General features: G+C 41.4%; 2 protein-coding genes across 7 annotated transcripts in view; one reads left to right on the top strand and one right to left on the bottom strand.

The window, feature by feature from the left end:
• Positions 1 to 18961, top strand: part of LOC108028904 (protein folded gastrulation) — a 33462-nt gene extending 14501 nt beyond the window's left edge. For all 6 annotated transcript variants that reach the window (XM_044093690.2, XM_044093692.2, XM_044093689.2 and 3 more), the window contains exons 3-4: positions 1143 to 1277; positions 15923 to 18961. In XM_044093690.2, coding sequence (XP_043949625.1) covers positions 15961 to 18111 — 2151 coding nt within the window. In that variant the 5' untranslated portion in view covers positions 1143 to 1277; positions 15923 to 15960 and the 3' untranslated portion in view covers positions 18112 to 18961. The remainder of the gene's footprint in view (positions 1 to 1142; positions 1278 to 15922) is intronic.
• The window catches only part of LOC108028903 (chaoptin), a 229236-nt gene that overhangs the window by 55568 nt on the left and 154318 nt on the right, over positions 1 to 19350 (bottom strand). The window contains exon 6 of the mRNA XM_050884708.1: positions 10969 to 11002. The gene's annotated coding sequence lies outside the window, so the exon portion shown is untranslated. The remainder of the gene's footprint in view (positions 1 to 10968; positions 11003 to 19350) is intronic.

Genomic DNA, 19350 nt, shown 5'->3' on the forward strand with positions numbered 1-19350 from the left:
GGACTTATAATCATTACCATTTAAAAGTCTTCGTCGCCAACTCGTTGTGCTTGTTGTTATTGCAGTGGATCCCCGTTTTGATGCCAAAAGCAAGCAAATAACAGAATTGCGTTTAATTTAAGCATTTTTTGCATACGCGCGAATTACGAACGGCAGTAAAAACAAGCCAAAAAACACAAAAATTAATAACAACGTCTGGCGATTGCAACAGGCGCTAATTTGATTTTTGTTGCTGTTACGGCGGCCCAGCAACTTGCAATATTGCAGCAATTGTTTTTGCCTCTCTGGGTTTTATTTCGCATATTTATTTTTTTCGTTACCGCCTGGCAGTTACATTTAAACTTGTTTTTGGCACTGGCGTCGTTTCTCACTGGTTTTATTTTTATTATCTTTTTGATTTGCTCTTCGCCGGCTTTCTTGATTACTCGCTTGATTTCTGGACAAGTTTCACCGCTGGGCCCTAACCACCCAAACCCGACTGCCGGGTGCCGGGTGCCTCAAATCGCCATTAGAAAACACGAACTTAAATGTTAGCAGGAGAAACATGAAGTTTCGTGCCCCTTGCAAATTTCTGTTCATTTATCGAGCCGACTAAGCGAGGGGCTTTGTAGTTAGTACTTCATCATTACTTCAATATCTTTGGACAACCTCTTTGGGACAAAATGTCAACCTAAAAATAGTTGGTTTGGATTTCAAATATCGGGAAAGCATACTAAGAGATACGTCTGGTGCCTTTTAATTAAACAAAAACACCCCTTAGGATGATTTAAACTAGTGACGATCGCACCCCCAGCATGCACAGCTTCAGCGACGAAAATAAATTTACGATCTAGTAAAAAAATATTAAATAAGGCTTTTTATCTTTAACTTAACTTTTAGTTTATTAATTTTGTCCCAAAATAACGTGGTCCAGCTGGACCTAACAACTTAGTTCGAAAATAGTACTGAACTTGAGAAAAAGAATTCAAATACCACCCACTGTCTTTCCAGCTGGAGAGGAGCAAATATATGTAACAGAATTGGGAAAGCTTAATGAACATTCCGTTGAATGTAGTCGGGTATTGAAAATAATATAAAAGGCGCGTCATTAAAGCTTATTCAACACTCTTTAACTTGGCTTTACTTCCCTCCTTTAATTGCAGAACTACCCCAACTCGCAGCAACCATAAGAAGTATTGTGCATCCTGTGAAAAGATTTTCTGCCAGATTGGAAAGGACTTTTTCCATTGCCTCTTGCCAACTCATACATCATTGGAATTTATGTGAACTTCTTTGGGGTGAGTATTCGTTTTAATGCAGAGATACAGCCATAATCATATAAATACATTCCCTTATTTAATCCCAACAAGCGCCTACAAATTTTGGTTTCTTGAGAACAATGGCACCAACTTTTTATTAGGAACAAATTTTCAAATGTTACTTATATAAACATGGCGATATATAAACGAATGGCAACAGATATAGACAGTTCCATTTTACATGGGTTTTTTCATCAAATTTTCTTTCAAAGAAAAGTTTACTTTTTAAGAACCGTGCTTACATTGGTTTTTTGTGTGAAAGCATGTTCCTGTTACTTACAAATTAAATGAACATTTATTACACTATAGTATTGCTTAAAAGTCGTTTCTAACTATGTTAGATAGATTACTTTAAATTGTAACCCTTGCAGTGAGCATTTTAAATTGTAATCAGAGGCGAACAGATTTCGGAGCCCATAAAAAAAAATCTGGTCTCTCAATTCGAAGGGGTTATATGCCCTTGTGCCCCTTACCCGTAAAGTTAAAGAGTATAATAGATTAGTCGGAACGTATGCGAATTCTTGAGGTTTTGGTAGGCCGATAACAGATTTGCGCCTGAAATTTGAATTTCAGTTACTACCAACGAACGAAAGTTCAAGTTATTTCCTTAAATAAAAATGCATTTAAAATAGTAAGCAAAGATTTCTCATTTTACAAACACACACTCTAGTTTTCCTTAAGCGTTAATCGAGTGCCCCGACTATCAGATACCAGTTAGTCAGCTAAAAGGAGTAATTATACCCGTTACTCGTAGACTAAAAGGGTATACTAGATTCGTCGGAAAGTATGTAATAGGTAGAAGTAAGTGTTTCCGACTCCATAAAGTATATTTATTTTTGACGCCCACATTTCCTAAAAGACTGTAGCGTTAGCTTTAATGCTAAAAAACAACATTTAAACTTTAATGTATTGGTCTTGCCAAAACCTATCGTTTGAGCTCAACAACATTTTGCCACGCCCATGAACTGAAATGTTTTAGTCTTATCAATACCTATCGATTGACACGCCCACTCTAACGTCCACAATGGTATCTGATAGTCGAGGCTCCAAGCTGTAGGGCTCAGGTGTTCCATACTTTTTTTGTATTAATATGGGTGCCTCATTAATACATAAATCTATTAATATTGAATACTTAAACCTCTTAATGTATAAATACAAATGTATCTTGAAGAATATAAAATATATTTCAGCTGCATCATCAATTTCAGTTCGGATAATACTCGCGCGATTTGTCTCGAGTTCAGTCGATTAAATGAAATAACAATAAACATTATTTATCAATTAAGCTGTTGCATTAAATATAATTCAATTCAGTACTGTTCATATAATTTCCCGTAAAAACAGCACAAGTCACGGAGGTTTTACACGGAAATTTATGCGATAAGTTCAATTGCGTTCAAAATGTGTATAATTCGAGGTTATTGTTCTTGCTGCCCGTTATCAACGCGACGGCTGTTTTTAAAGACATTTTCCCATAAATGTGGAGTGTGACAATTTTGTATTCATTGATTTACTTTGCATTCAGCAGCGGAGGGAATGAGCGAGATCTGCCCATTCTGTGAATTGTCTGGGGCATTGCTATACATTGATGCGCGCTGTGAGATTGTTTTTACATCCCCATCGATTTCCATGCGAATCGTGTCAAAGGTGTTGGCAATTTTGCAGTCAATTGGCATTAATTGAGTGTGAACACACAAATATTTTTGTAAATTGCCGGGGCATTCGGGAGGCTAGCAACGTTTTGTGACCTCTTGGGGCGGCTCCCAATGTAGTTGTTGGCCGCGCCTGTGGTTACCGCAAATGTGCCGCGCAATATGCAAATTGATTTGCCGAACAATTCATTTGAAAATACGTTGCATAAGCCGCAAAGCTGCAGCCCACAAAACACAAAACAGAACAGAATAACGAACTGAATCGAACCAAAATGGAAAAAATTTGAGGAAAATGCAAAAATGTTTTCAGCAGAGCAAAAAGTTGCTGGCCAATTGAAAAGGTTACAAGCTGACCACGGAGCTTTTTGCTAATTACCTAATTAGTTTTCCGTGCTTCTAAGAAACTGTTCAATAAAAACCACCTTGCTGTGAACATCAATATTTATTGCCCTCAGAAAATGATTTTCCTTGCTCGCAAGGTGAAGGGAAACAGTAAAATCCTATGTTATTCTTGACCAACAGCAATATGTAGCTTTGTCCGTCCCTCCCTTCTGTCCGTTCCTACGCACTTTGGGAAATTTGACCACTTTTGTGGCATTAAGTAATAACTTAAAAACAAAGCAATATTTAAAAGATTTGTTTTTTGAATTAAGTATATAAAATTTAAAGGAAATGAAAAAATAAATATGGACGTGGTCCCGCCCTTTTTTTAAGAAAACTTTTTTTCTTTTAACTTAAGAAATAAAAAAAGCAAACTTTAAATAAAAAAAATATATTGGTATTTCTTCTCCCATTTTTTAGGAAATTATATCTACGTTAATTAAGTGAAATTATGTTGTAAAATATTTTTAAAATATTTAATATTTAGTAACAAAGATGACTACTGTACTGTTTTTTCTAAGCTAACGGTGCAAGTGAAACTTACCAGACAAAAATGCAGGAAATATGCAGTATTAGGTAGGGGTCTTGGAAGCCAAATTTTAGAGAAAGTGCGCAAAACGGCACTTTTATGCTAACTGAGCCTAGCGAGAATTAAATGCTCTTCAAGATAAAAAAGGTTTTAGAGGTGGAGCGAGCTCGACTCACTTTTTAGCTCTATTTAAAAATAAAAATTAATTTAAAGACTTCGTTTTTTTTAGGTTAGAACTTACCCAGGATTATACGAGCACCACAATCGATAAATACAATATTAAGGTCAAATACACAATTAAAAGCCTCTCTGATTAAATGACATTTCAAAAACGGCAGTTCTTTGCTTAGTTTTACACTTTTTAACCATTTTTTAAGAATAATTGGTGATTTACTAGAGCTGCCACCTCGTTGAAATAAAACCAGACTTTAACAGCTGATAACTTAACAGTGGTGCAATCTGTCAATCTTTTCTGTTAGTAACATTGGAGATTAATGTTATCTTAATCCATTCTGATAGTTAAAATCAATTTCAAACCGTTTTTGAAAAATGGGTTTTGGCCAAAAAAGTGGTAAAATTTCCCATAGTGCTACGCAAACTAGTTTTGAAGCTACCGAGAAAAACCCTTCCCAAAATTCTGCTTTCTATTGCAGTATATAAGTCGGGACGAGCCGGATCAGACCTCTATTCGCATAGCTATGTCCCGAGTATCCAGCTTTTATAGCTGCCGGGCTGCCAGCGTTCATGCGGACGGACAGACAGACGGACAAGTCTAGATCGGCTAGGCTACACTTCATAGGGTCGGAAACGCTTCTGCCTCCCTTTACACACTTCTCTCCGAATACAATATACCCTTCCACCCCAGAAGTGCGGATAAAAAATCAAATCAGCTTCGATACGACTGCGCCCTCCATACCGGTTGAAAGTGATAACCTGCGGGATCGTTATGCAAGGTGCTACTGTGATTTGCATTCATTATAAAAAATCGACGGGCGAACTGGTCGCGTTGCGCCATCATCACTCTTTCAGGCGGTGCGCAATTGGAAATATCTAAACAAACGGGCCAAGTGCCGTTTCAAAATGTTTTTCTCTATTCAGCTCACATGGCCAGTTAATTTGGCAATTTTTCTGTGTTTACACGACGTTGCCCACGAAGGCAAAAAAGGCAAAAGCTGAAAACTCGAACAATGAAAAATGGCATACATAATGTTTGGCCTTGAATTGTGCACCACATACGCGAAATGAAATACAAATCAACGACTACGAGTACATAAATAAATAATAAACAATTGTTTTCTCTCTCCCTTGCTATTAAATCCGCTCTTCGTACACTCAGAAAAAGCAAAGACCGTTTATTATGTTTTGAGCCATTAATTTTAGTATAATATTATTCCGTGGAAAATAGTGTAGTGTACTATGTGTTCTTAATCGGGATAAGTTAATCTAGCTATTTATTGCTTATGAGCTGTTTAACATCGTCTAGCACCCTAAAACAACTTTTCGGGCAAACAAAACACAACAATATTTTTGTTTTAAAAAGTCCCACAAAATCTGGTTTTGCGTAATCCTTTTGATCAAAGGCTCGGATTTTCACAAATGAAGTGAAAGCGTTCTTCGGTCAACTAGACTAACAAACTTGTGCATTTGTCCCCTGCGGTCTCAAAAGATAAAATATTAAAAATGTACGCTTTTACTCTTTCTCTTAAACTATTCAATTTGTGTTATTCTTGGTATGCAGACCCTTTCATTTTTGGGATATTTTTTTATTAATTTATTACTCGTTACGATCGGAGTTTCATAGTTATAGTAATAGTTTTAATTATAACAACTAACTTAACTAACTGCACCAAAACATTTCCTTCCGTTTTTTGAGCTGGTAGTTAAAAAATAACTCAAAGTTTTGTCCGTCCGTAAGGCTTTGATTTTTGCTTCAAAACGAGCAACAGTTGAGAGTTAACCTAGCCATGTCCGTGTGTCCATCTAAAAACGTAAAAGTGCTGCTGGTAATGTGACTAGATTTGCAGCCATAGATACAGAGATACAGGCACGTGGTCGGTGAGTCTCCCAACGATCACCAATGATCTTGAAATGATAACCATCGGTTGCCGCGCAGACGATGTCGACATTGGCGGTGTTAATTGAATTGCAAACACGGTTTTTTCTTCTTTCATTCCCCTTTGTATATTGCCAAAGAAGTCTTCAAAAGGCAAGTACATTTTCCCGTTCGACGAGTGGCAAAAGGAATCCAACTGCTGCCAGGACACTATGTGCAAGGATCGAGATTTCACAGGAGGTAGATGTATATCAGAGAATCAAGTGCAGACGGCGACACTCAGAAAACACTCATCCTTCTAAGATGATCGCATGTGATTAGGAATTCAGATACGGACAACGATTGTGTATATGTTTCCGTTCACCATTGTAGGGGTAAAATATCTCACACAAAGCTTGCAAGGCAGTAAAGGAGGCGACAGTATCTACATACTCGATCTGTACTGTGTTTTATGATTTTTTGAATGTTGTTTATTTATAGTGAAGCTACCATTAAATGGTAGGTTTTAGTTTGTTGTTGGGAGAGTTACAATTTGAAAGGTCGAATTGACAAGTCGGAGAGTAGCGACCACTTAACCAATATAAGGCAAATTTCACGCAATCCTTTTTTTGTGCCGACCAAGTAACCTAGCCATGTCCGTCCTTAAGGCCTTCCGAGTGTCTTTATGTCCGGTTCAGCGCAAAAGTTTTTTAAAGCTGTCATTATTGCCCAAAAACTTTTTTGTGCTGCAGTTAATACATAAGTCAAATCATCACTATAACCCCTAGCACCCACGGAAAACCAAACGTTTTTCAAGCTTTGTAATTATACCCGTTACTCGCAGAGTAAAAGGGTTTACTAGATTCGTCGGAAAGTATGTAACAGGTACCAGCGAGCGTTTAAGACTGCATACAATCCTGGTCGATCTAGCCATGTTCGTTCTGTTCTAGAATTTTCGAATTCGGCATGCAGATTCTTGGGCAAAAAGGCGCCACGCCCACTCTAACGCCCACGAACGGCCACGACACAGCCCACGTATTATTTTGAAAAGCTTAGATTGCATTCCAATTATTACCCATCTACATGCGAACAATAATTGATTTTTTGTTTAAATCTAAAGCCATATATAATTCGTATTTTGCAAAGTCAATTGATGTATTGTCATAAATATACGACAGGTGGCGCTATAGGTACGCTAGTGAAGAATTCCGATTTTTTGAAAGCATGTATTCAGCTTCCCCATCTTACTCATTTTATAGCGACTACTAAAGTCAAACCTGCTGCATTATTTATCAGTTCATTCAATTTTCGTTATACGATTTTATTTTTCCAGTTTTTGCCCTGTTTATAGACTTAATGATACATCGAAATAAAAATAAAAAGGTGATATAGTTACATAAATTGCTTTTAAATTAATTAACTTAAATTAACTTTTAAATAGTGTTTTCTATTTTAACACTAAAATATTTTAAACCATCTTCCAGATTCATTGCGAATCTAATAGGCAAGCATTAAAATGTTCGTGAGTGTTATTGTATGGACAATCAGTTTTTTACATAATATTTGTGTTCATTGATCATACTAATGATTGAAATGAAATCATCAATCCCATTTGGATTAGTAAATCAATGCTGACACCAAACATTATAGAACATTAAAATTGTATTTTACATGTATGGTAAACACATATGTTACGTCAATTTATTAGCTGGAGTACATCGTTGAATAGGCGGCCAAATGGAATCTATGCTGAACATGTTCACCTATAGATCAAGCTCTATGAAATCAGAGTATTGGGAACCGGGAGCCTCATTGATCGTGTGGTCACATTGGTTCTTCGATTCGTCCAATAACGATTGCATTACCAAGTCGCTTTCCACGTTGCGTCATATCACTGGTTCCGTTTCCAGAAGTTCGACCTAGCCAGCGAAGAAAAGTAGCGGACAAATAAGATGTAGTGCAGCTTCATGGCCGAGATGGTTTCTCTTTGCTTGTTCGCTGCTATCAGCAGAGGATGCAGTGCAGATACGTATGCTGGCGCTCGTTTCGCAAGGACGCTCTTATCGCTCTTATTAACCATGGGCTCGCGCTGTCTCCCTCTGTAACAATAGTATTCCTAGGCTGCTCGGCAGGTAGGTACAGAGGAAAGATACCAGATAAGGTGTTCTACCTGTCCCGAGGATCAAAACAAACAAGTGTGGCGAAGATTTACCGCCAAATCGCCAGAGCACAGAGCTACAGATACTCATTCGGACACAGACACTGCTGCAGACACAGCCACAGCCACAACCACAGGTCACAGATTCACATTCAGACACTTTCCCATAGCGGATTCTGGGCTCTTAGTTCTGTGTATTGCGTAAGTTTACCTTCAGCGTTCTCTTTGTATCTCTCACTCACGAGCATCGCTGTATCTACGTATCTTTGTATCTGCTGTGTGTGCGCGCTGCTCTCGGCCAAGAATTTGTTTTGGTTTCTCTGTGATTTTTCTTGTATTTTCCACTCAGTCTGTATTCAGATCTTCAACTAGACAAGTCGCTTAAAAATACAATTTTTAAATCTAGAGCTAGAATCTGGTTTTTGTGCATTATTTTTAAGTGAAGTGTCGTGAGTGGAATGACCAACAATTCAATTACAACTAAGTGGACTGTTTAAAAAGTAAGCGAAACCAATTTTGATCGGAATCTAATGAAGCGTTTTCCTTCAATTTAAAAATAACATAATACAACGTGAGTAAAGTGGAAAATGTGCGGAGCAACTTAGATCGTCTTTAGTTCATAGATCGCCCTGTGTTCCTTTACTTGTTTGCGTGGGCTTGTAAGTACACGTGATTATCAATAACGGCTTAGTTCCCTGGACAGAATCCCCTACCAAAACTCATTAAAAGATTGGGCCTACATCTGACATCTGCATAGCCCCGCCCCCCGAAAAATCTGTGGTAAGGCGATTCGTAAATCAGACTTAGGCGAGGGCAACAAATTAGACTCGTCCACGATCTTTAGTACTGAAGCTAATGGCCTGCCTGAATTTTTGACGGAGGTTGCGTTTGTGTGGGGGAAGCAGATAGTGTCGCAGGAAAATTTTAAGACACTGGGGCGAAACTGCATGCTTTGAAAATATTTTCGGAAATCCCGGAGAGCTCCCCCGTCAGATTATTAATAAGAAGTCTCAAAAGCTGCCTTTATTCTTTTTAGGAAAATACCTTAAGTTTTAAGTATAGACTTAAGCCTAGAGCACCAAAGGCTGGTAATAACAATACTATGTTTTCAGTTCCTGTCTGAGTTGCAAAGCAAAGGCGTTCGAAAACGGATTAAAACTAATCTTAGAAAATCATAAGATTAACCTTATTGATGTCATCTTAGTAACCGGAATTTATAAGAAAACCTAGGATATGATAAGTGCCGTTTTCGTCACTTTTTCTTTTAGGAATTTTGGAAAACTAAATTACATTTTCAGCAATTTGTAACCGGGGTATTTCGTTCGTCGATTTGTTCAGTTAATTCCGATTCTTTTGTTCCGCTGGTAGTTTGTTTATTTGGCTTGTTGTTTAAGCTTTTATAGGCTTTTCACTTTATTGGGACCAACTTTCGTGCTTGTCACGACGTTCTGGGGGTTCGTGTCGCGCCCATGCCGAGGTGCTACCAAAATGTAAATCGATTCGAGTGCGAATGCGTTTTCATGATTTTGGCACGCGTCTGCGTGCGCATTTCAGTCATCCGCCGCTGGCGGCCTGTGCCACACCGAGGCGTAGACCCCATTTGCACCGCCGACTCTGCCACGTTTTGAAGACCGCAGTCACACCCACGACACAGACCAAAATAAAGACGAAAACAGTTGTGCGATCCACGAGCGTGTGTCCCCAATTAGATCGTTTTCCTTTGGTTTCCTCGGGCTCCCAGCCCCCTAAAACTGCCTTACCTATGTAGTATCGGTACGGTTCTCTTCAGCCCGAGGTTTGGCAACTGCGAACTTATCCCGCCCTCTGCGGCCACCTGCTGCGTTTATTCAATTCGATTCGATTCGTTTTCCCACTCGCCGCGTGGTAATTGAAAACTAATTGCGTTTCTCACGCCCGATTTTCAGACGCATTTCGGATTGTTTGGAAATCAATTTACGGTTTGAATAGTTTATGATGGGAAGGAAAAACACATTCGGGAAATTGGCGTGTGAAGTGTTTGAGCACGTAAGAACGAGGCGATGATGAGACTGTAATGGGCTTTTCATTTCCGAGCGGCGGGAAGGGAGGGATACAAACATGGAACCGAGGAATGCGCTGGAACTGACCGCAGAAGATGATGTCAGAATGCAGATTTTTCTCTACTGAAGAGGCCAGTGATTCAAAACATTCCGAATGCCATGTCAATTTATTAATAAGGAAAAATATATTTAACCGTTGTCACTGTGGACGGCAGCAGGACATAGCGCCTTTACTATCAGTTACCAGTAGTTTCAGTCCTATTGAAAATACTATCTTCAAAATGTCCGTTAATTTGTTAAAATCAAAATATATATTTATTTGCCAAGACACAAAAGAAAATGCTCATGTTGGTAGAAGCTTAAATATTTTGCTGAATTTTAGATAGTGTACTTATTTGTCGCAAGTAACATCTTTCTTTCCTTTGGATGATGGCCTCCTGAAAGGTACTATTAGTCGGATAACAAATTACTCGTATATTGGAACTTTTGAATGCGGATAATAGAATTTTATTTTCGATAAGTTCACAAAAGGATACATCCTAATGATTTACAGTTCTACCTAATAATTAAACAATTTTCTTAATCATTTTTGTCGTATACCCATTATATTTCAAATAGTAACATGCAATTTTCGTTTTTCTTTAACTATTAATCGGGAAGAAATTATGCTTCTCTGTGCCTCAAAAAGCGGTATACCGATTTTACTAATCGGTGACTTTCCCTTAAATGCCCACATAGTGGGTTCATCATTTAATGGTTCTATAAAAAAGTGCATTGACGGATATCACGTCTAGAACATTCTAGATCGTGAATCCTAATCACGGAAATTGTTAGTTAGGTGAACTAAAACTATATTCAACTATTTTAAACTTTACTCACTTTTAGATTGGGGCCGGTATGCTAACAATTGGTCCTGCAAAAATAGGAAAAGACACGAGAAATGTATTAGTTCAGAAAAGAAAGGGAAAACTATTTTTTTAGGCTCTGAACTATTTTTGTAGTCGATCAAAAAATGTACTTTCTGGATTAGATTTTTGGTCCGTTTTTACTGTGGATTCGATTGATCGATGCTTGATTTTGATCCCCTAAGTATAGTATAAGCTGGTTCTGTAAGCCGAGTCTTGTTAGGCTGGGGCAAGTAATATATGAAAATACGTGGAAATAAATGGCGGCAGCAGTCAGGGAAATGATTGAGGGGACACGACGCGCAGCCCTCGAAAGTCAAAACCCAAGGGATCATGTGCACGCACTCGTTCAGATACGTAGCTGCGGGAAATCCAGGATGACTGTGCGTGTTTGCCAGTACGCTAGGACTCGGAATACGCACTACGAATCGCAGGACAGAATGCGGGATTAAATCATTGAATCGAATTGAATACGTGCCGGCACGAAGCACCCAACGCCGAATCCTACGTGTTGCTGTTTTGTATTAGCAAGATGTCAATGTATGTTTGCGGAGTTATGTACAAACAGCCGACACATCCATATCCACATGTCGAAATGCCCTCTTTTATCTCTATCTCCATGTCCGCGTTAAAGGCATCAAATGTTGTCCGAATCAACAAAAAGCGGAAAAAGAGCAAAGCACAGGAAGAACAGAAAGAGAGCTCCTCAAAATTGACATCAGTTGCTGATTTTTAATTAAAAATGTGCGACGTGTGAAGTTGATTTCAATTTGGGCCTCACCAAACTGACAGATGAACTGATATAGCAAGCTCAACTGGGCGGTGATGCGCAGCAGCCCGCATGTTCCGATGTTTAGGACATGGAAGATAGACTGTCCGACCCTTCACGTCCGTTTATTGACCACAATGGAAGCGGCACACAGAGGGCTTCTGCGAGAATTTAGGGAGCATTTTTGGGGCTTCCCCTATTCCCTATGTACAAAAAGCACGGGATGGAGTTTTAGGGAGCTTTTCAGGGGACTCTCGTGGCTGAAATAACAGTTGATGCTTGGTGACAGCCTGGAACAGCGGCCATCACATGTCCTGCCAAATGCTAGGATTCCATGGGATCCATATGGTTACTTTGCTCGTTGTACCGGGGCTTCATAAATATAGATTAGCAAATCAAAACAGGAAATAGAGCGTCGCATTATTGGGCGGTAGGGAGTGATGAGGTAAGCCAAGCAAGCACGCACTTTCAAGGGAATCTGACATGATTATTGATGGCAGCCCCTAAAAAGGTGGCAGTTAAAGATAAAATCGGTGAACTACCTCCTTAAAAAAGGAATAGTATTTTTATAAACTCTTAATATATGATTCTAGATACAACCTGTTTCACTCAGTAGGTTGTAGTAATCGAAAACTGGTTTCCCCAATTTTAAGTGGTGCATTTTGTACAGATTTGAGTTGGTTCTTGCCAAATTTCAAATAATTAGCTTTAAGCAATGCCTTGTAGGAACAATATTATTTAAAAAAAACCTGGATTGACTGTTTTGTACCCAGAACCCCTTCAGCTATCCAAAGTTAGATGTCCCGGTATATTTGTCGCCACGCTCCTTGTCCCTGAGCATCATGAGATCTCGGAAACTATAAAAGCACGGAGGCGTGCAGTTTGTATATCTGGGGTGGCGCAGTAGGGCAGTTTACGTGGTGACGAAGCGCACCAGGAGAGCATGCATATGATCCGACTATATATATACGAAGAAATGAAAATCTACAGTGATAGTCCGATCGTTACGAGTGATAAATTAATTGAAAGGTATCGCAGAAGCTTAAAAAATTTTATACCAAAAATTTTAAAAAATGAATTGGTATAGGAAAAAAGGGTGAAAGTATAAAAGTGCAAGTGTATTCTACACACATTCTATCTGTTTGTGCCGTTAAAGATAAATGCTCAATTTCATTAATCTATTTGTATTCTCACTTAAAATACGCGTCGAATGACATCATTCGTTCGAATCAGATGCTCCGTTCAAAAGTAATACGCAAAACAAGATTATTTTGTTCGTCAGTTTTTCCCAAAACGTTCTCTTGGGGTCCTAAAAATTTTAGACGATGTTAATCACCTTAATATAAGAATTATTGGCTCTATTACTTTAAAAAAAAATCGCTAGTCTGGCTGAAAAACAGCTGTTAACAGCTAAATTGCGAACACCCGTAACTTGCGAAGGTATTTTAAAACACTTTGTACGACCTTCTAACATGAATTGTCTAAAACCATCCTGTAGTAATTAAGGGCGCTAGTTTTTTTGATTCGATTTTGCTTAGCTTGGTTTCTTAAAAACGGCTCCAACAATTTCGGGTTCAAAGTAAGAGTGAGTAGCTCTTGAGATTCCTCAACATTTGGACTATTACGGTTTTAATCAGCAAAAGTGGCCATATTTACTAGTTCAGAACATCTAACTCTTCTTGAGTACTGGACTTTTTTGCGTAACCATACTCTATCGTACGGTTTTGGAATCATTTAAACTGATATTAATAGTTTCACAGAAGAAACTAGAAGTGAGTTGGGGGAAGGTAAATATGTAATAGGATTAAATATTAAAACAAAAACTTCTGATATCTACAAAAACACCTCTTAGCGAGGTATAAATCCGGTGACGATCGCACCTGCAACAAACAAGAGTTCTGATATTACTTTATAGCCAGAACCGCGCCAGCTGCGGTCTCTCGTGCAATCTACCTCATCTGCTGCGGGTGTCAAAGTCATTGTATTACTTAATGCCGTTACACTGGTGACTTAACCTTATCGGGCAGGCCCAGCAACCCAGCAACCCAGCAACCCAGCAACCCGCACGACCACTATCTACTAGGTACTTGACATTCAGACACGGGACCCGAAAAGGGAGGTGGGACTCTAGCCGTGTGCGACTTTTACGACCGATACGCGACCCAAAGACAGCGGCACTCACGCACTTCCCGATTCCACATGGCAATTAACAAATAATAACGACATTGACAGCAGCAGCACAGAAGCGGCAGCCAGAACCGTGCCCCTGAGTGCCGCAGTTAGGAGAGTCGCGGTCGCAGCTCTCACACTTGAACTCATGAATTCCAAGAACCGTGGATAACCTACATATTCATATGCGTGCAGTCCGCACCATGTGCCTCCCGTCACTGTTCCGCCCTCGGTGGTTCCGTCTCGCTTTCTTCCGCCGCCCTGTGGAAACAACACTTGCGCGTGCCCAGGACTTCGAGCCGCCTTGGGCCGAGTGCATCAGCGGCACGGACGATCTGCGCAGCAGAAGCAGTAGCCGCGGAAGGAGCAACAGCGGCGGCGACACCACGGGCTTCCGCAGAAACATCCGCGAAATAGCGACAACATCCACAGAATCGCAGCTGCAAGCAGCGGATACGAAAGTTCGCACAGCAGCAACCGTATCTCCGACGAGCTGAACAGCAGCACCTACAAGTGCAGCAGTGGGAGGCAGCAGCAACACGCAGTTGCTTCTATGCCGCGCCGAGGGTGTTGTTGTCGTCCCGCAGTTGATGACGACGGCAACAGCAATGACTGATGTGCAATGCGGCCTGGACATGTCTTTGTGTGTCGAGTGGAACCGTTGACATAACCATTAATGCGATGCCAAGCTTACAACTGTGCGACGCCGCCAGCTACTTCTTCTTTATCTCTGAATCCAATTGCTTCCAAAGCACAGTGGTTGTGGTGGTGACAAAACTGGGGAGGTCTGTAAAAGTGCAACGTGGGCTCTAGGAGGTGCCCCTGAGAATGCGATCTGCGTTACATATAGGACACCAAAGCGTTTACCTAAAATAATAGGGACCAACAATTAGTACTCTTAAAAAATAATGCCCCCAAAAGGCACTATAAGAGCTGGATTATGTTGGTATAATATATTAGAACAAGTTCAAAGGTGATTTTGTTTTCATTGTCTTATATCTGCAGACCCAAATTGTTCCATTCGTAAACAATTAACGTGTGGCATCTTGGGAACAGACGCTTAGCTATATGTTTGTGAATCTCTATGGTTTGAATTGAAATTAATTTTGTTTTCTTTCTCAAGATTGATTGATTGTCGTCCAATAAATATATTTAACTAATTTGAAAGTATGAATGGAAATCACACTTTCCAGCCATGGCATGTATACACCAAAAGTGAGACATTAACTCGTATCCTAAACATTAAAAAATTATTTACTTCAGCATAATATTAAAAGACGGAGAACATGAAATGCCAATTAAAGGTCTTCTTCTAAGGAAATTCTTGGTTTTGGTAATGTTATGGCGTAGGGCTACTACCCTTTTTATAATGTCCAATAATGGTTGGCTTATTTTTACTATTAGCTTATTTAGCTTATTTACAGTTGAAAACAGCCCAAATCACCTGCACAGGCGCTGAGCCCGTTTCTTGACATTTTGGAAAAACGATTAAAGGGCTTTCAGCGTTTTCCTTTATTAACTTAAATAAACAAATATATAATTGAAATCAACGTATTTCTTAATATGTTAGGCATAATCCAGTTGTTAATGTCAAAGCTTCGGCTTTTGCTTTTACCAAAACTTGCCAAAAGTCTTAGTTCAACCAATTTAAGCCGGAGGCAATTAGTTCAATTTTCCTGGACTTGCTTAAACTCACGTTTTGGAAACAATGGTCACCCCGAATTTCTGTACTAAAAAAGCACAACAACTTACAAATATGTTTATCTGTCTATTCAGTGATCCGAGAAATTTCTCCGAAACGTGGAGTCCCATTCACCCACTTGTTCCAATGTGCATCGACACTCTGTGTGCGGTCACTAACCCAGTGTTCCGCGTTGTTCTGCGGGCCACAAAGAGCGCAGTGTCTCTTCGATTTCCTTGTTCTTCGTACTAGGCCCTTCCCCATCACTGCATTTTATTAATCCAATCGCCCTTCTTCGCTTCTTTCCAGCGCTATCCAGGAGCAAGCGAGCGATCGATCCAGAAGAGATGGCCCCGCCCAACTGCCTGCTGGCGGTCCTGGCGCTAGCGATTTTCCTAGGCGCCAGCAACGGCCTGCCGATCACCTCGCGACCCATCGAGGGCAATGTCCAGCGGATGGTGTGGGACGATTGGGTCAACCTGGACCCGGAGCAACGGAGCCTGACCAAGGAGAAGAAAGTGACCGCCAAGTCGATATTTACGCTACCCTTCCGCCACTGTCCGCAGGGCCACACGCTGTACAATGAACTCTGCATCCCCCAATCCAACATCGACCCCACGGATCTAATCAAGCAAGAACTCATACTGGCCGGCGGCACCAATGGCAACTCCCCGCCTCCGCCCATTGCAGACTACGACTATGGAGATGACGCAGAGAGCGAAGAGATCGTGTACGATCTATCGGTCATACCAACTGCCATGCAGGATAGTTTGCCGCCCCGCGATGGTGTCGAAGGTCAAGCCCTGCCCAGCGAGGATGCACCGCTGAAATTCAATATTTTCGAGAAGAAATTCCCCACGGGCACGGGCGAGCCCGAGGAGCCGCCAATGCCGCCGGACGTGTTGGCATCAATATCTGCCGGCAACAGCAGTTTCACAGCAGCAACGTCAGCCAGCACAGCGGCGACGTCAACGACGACTGTGAGCACACCAGCTGCACCTTCGGGGGATGCTAGCAACCGCATCGGTGGTGGCGATTTGCTGGCGGCTCCCAGCGATGCCCTGTCCACATCGGCAACATTCAACCTGCCCAGCGGCAACTCGAGCACCAGCACCAGCACCGCCAACGGGGACATTGGCCAGGTGGAAGCCATTGTGTTGCCAGCTGGACAGGCACAGGATGGCGATGTTCACCTAGTCACCAGTTCCCTTATCGACAGCGAGAATTCCTCCACAGCAGCGCATACATTTAATGCGGGGGCGGACTTGGACCAGCTTCTCAAGGCGGACGCCTTTCTGCCAGCCCACGATGGCGGCATTGAGCTGTTGCCGCCGCTTGCTAGCCATCGCAAGGTGTCGCCGCCGTTGAGCGCAGACCAGGATGCAAAGATCGAGCAGACAGATGAAACTACTGAGCCAGAGGGGGTGGGCACAGAGCTAACGGAGGAGGAAGGGACCACCACGGACCCAGTGACAGGTGAGGAGGAGGAGTATACTACTGAGACAGAAACAACTGCAGGCGGCACAACGGTGTCGACGGAGGTGTCAATGGATTCAGCTCCGGCCCCCTCCATCTTAGGCCTAACTGCACCACATCCGCCAGAAGAACCCGAGTTGGATGAAGGTGAAAATCGCCTGGTCTTGATAAAATCGAAAGTGCAACCGGTTCAGTCAACGACAACAACATCGGCGACGGCAGCATCAACAGCAACCACTGCCGCTGATGTTGCTGACTTGAGCTCATCCACCGACCGGTTTCATTATCAGCATTTCGTAGAATACCTTGCCGCTAGCAGCACGACAGCCACAGCAGAGCCCAGCAGCAGCACTGTCGGCGAACTGATTGACCAGAACGATATGCCGGCGACGAGTGACAATGACAATTTAATGACAAATACAATTGCCGGCCACGCCGGAGTAGATGATGATGGGGGCCATAAAGCCACCGGTGAAATGGATGCCCAACAGGAACTGCGGCTCATCAACGAGCTGGTGAGGGGTAAGCAGCGGGAGCAGCAACAGCAGCAGCAGCAGCAGCTTGAACCCACCAGCACAGAAGGAACTTCTACACCAACTGAGGAGGCAACCGTCACAACAGCAGCAAATTGGTCAAAGGTGATACCACAATTAGGTCAGGGCACAAGTGAAGCAGCCACATCGACCCAGGCTAATGAGAGCAGCTCGACAGCGAAATCAGCAGCAGCAGAACAATTAAGTATTACCAATCGTAGCAATAGAAATAGCAAAATAATTAGGGTAGGACAGGTGGCTGAAGAGCCAGCAGCAACAGCGGCGACAGCAGAATCTCCAACATCACCAGCATCCCCAACATCTCCAAGCAGCAGCAGCAACCCGGACGGCTACACGCCCTTCTGGTGGCTCCCGAGTATTGGATGGCGTCTGGAGCGCCAGGTAGACGGCAATGGCGAGGATCACTCGCTTTTGCTTCGGTTCTTCAGCACATTTCGCGGCAGCGGCCCGGCAGCAACCACCCGCTAACCACAACATCGAGGGCAGCACTAGTATCTCCTGGCTCTGGCTCCGCGCTAGAGCCTCAGGATGTCGCTGGGAGCCGTGTAGTCTAGTGTAAGATAGTGTCTTGTCAGCAACAGCGTTTCAATTGCGTGTTGAAGTTTGTTAATAGTTGTCTCACCCTTACACTCATAACTTGTCTGAGTAAATATTTATTATCTTTTTATGTTTTAATCGAATGCCAAATTGTACATAGTATATCCGAAGCACACTTCTTAGCAACAACTTTTGCATTTTTTTTGCCCTGGCGTTATTTTGTGGTATTTAAACTGATTTTTTTTAAGTTGTTGATTTAATTTTAGGGGGACTTTTTTTTATATTACAATAGTTTTATACTTATGTGCGTACTGCTGTCGTTGTTGCGAGCCGTAGCAATATTTACTTGTGATTACTTAGGCTTATGAATTGATTGTTAGGCTTAGGTAAATGTATACTCTGAATCTTTTTTTAAATACTATTATCACAAATACCCAACATATATGTATGCGCATTACCGGAGCACTTGTTGTAGATGTCTCTGTGTGTAGACCGTAGTGCAAAAGCTATTCAATCTAGGCATTTTTAAACGCATTCAATAAAAGTGTGTTTCTATACCTATACCTATACCTTATATATATATAATAGTTGTGCTAACATTTGTAACGTGGAATCAAAACTAAAGCCTTATTGTAGTGTAATGCATTTATATAGTTATAAAGTGCGTTTCGAACCATCACTCAGAAGAAACCAACCGAATCAGGCAGGCAATATGTTCTTTCAAATGAAATTTAACCAACAACCAAAGTTCTGCAGAAAAACAAATACGGAAATGCAAAAACAGTGTGTTTTTATTGGGGCAGTGGCAATGGCAGTGGCAGTTGTGCGGCTGGGGGCTTCCCCATGATTTCATAGCTGGCCAAACCTGCGGTAAGTATCGATTAGGCGGGGATAGGCAACCACTTTGGAACGCAGCCCCGGCAGAACGCATTCAACCGTAAGGAAGAAGCTAAGAAAGTATCCCTGGATGTTTGCCTCAAAAGTCTGGTCGTAAGTTGGTTGCACTTCAAACTGGCCGACAGGCGGAGAAAAAGATAGTTAACATTCGGGCTTGGAGTTGCAACTGGCCTTAAGATTATATTAGTTCTAAAAACTATACATAATGCGAATGAATTAATGCTGACAATATGTTAATATAGGTGGCCTGACGAATAAAATTGGGATTCAGAC

Source organism: Drosophila biarmipes, chromosome X (assembly GCF_025231255.1).
Source record: "Drosophila biarmipes strain raj3 chromosome X, RU_DBia_V1.1, whole genome shotgun sequence".
NCBI classification, from domain to species: domain Eukaryota; kingdom Metazoa; phylum Arthropoda; class Insecta; order Diptera; family Drosophilidae; genus Drosophila; species Drosophila biarmipes.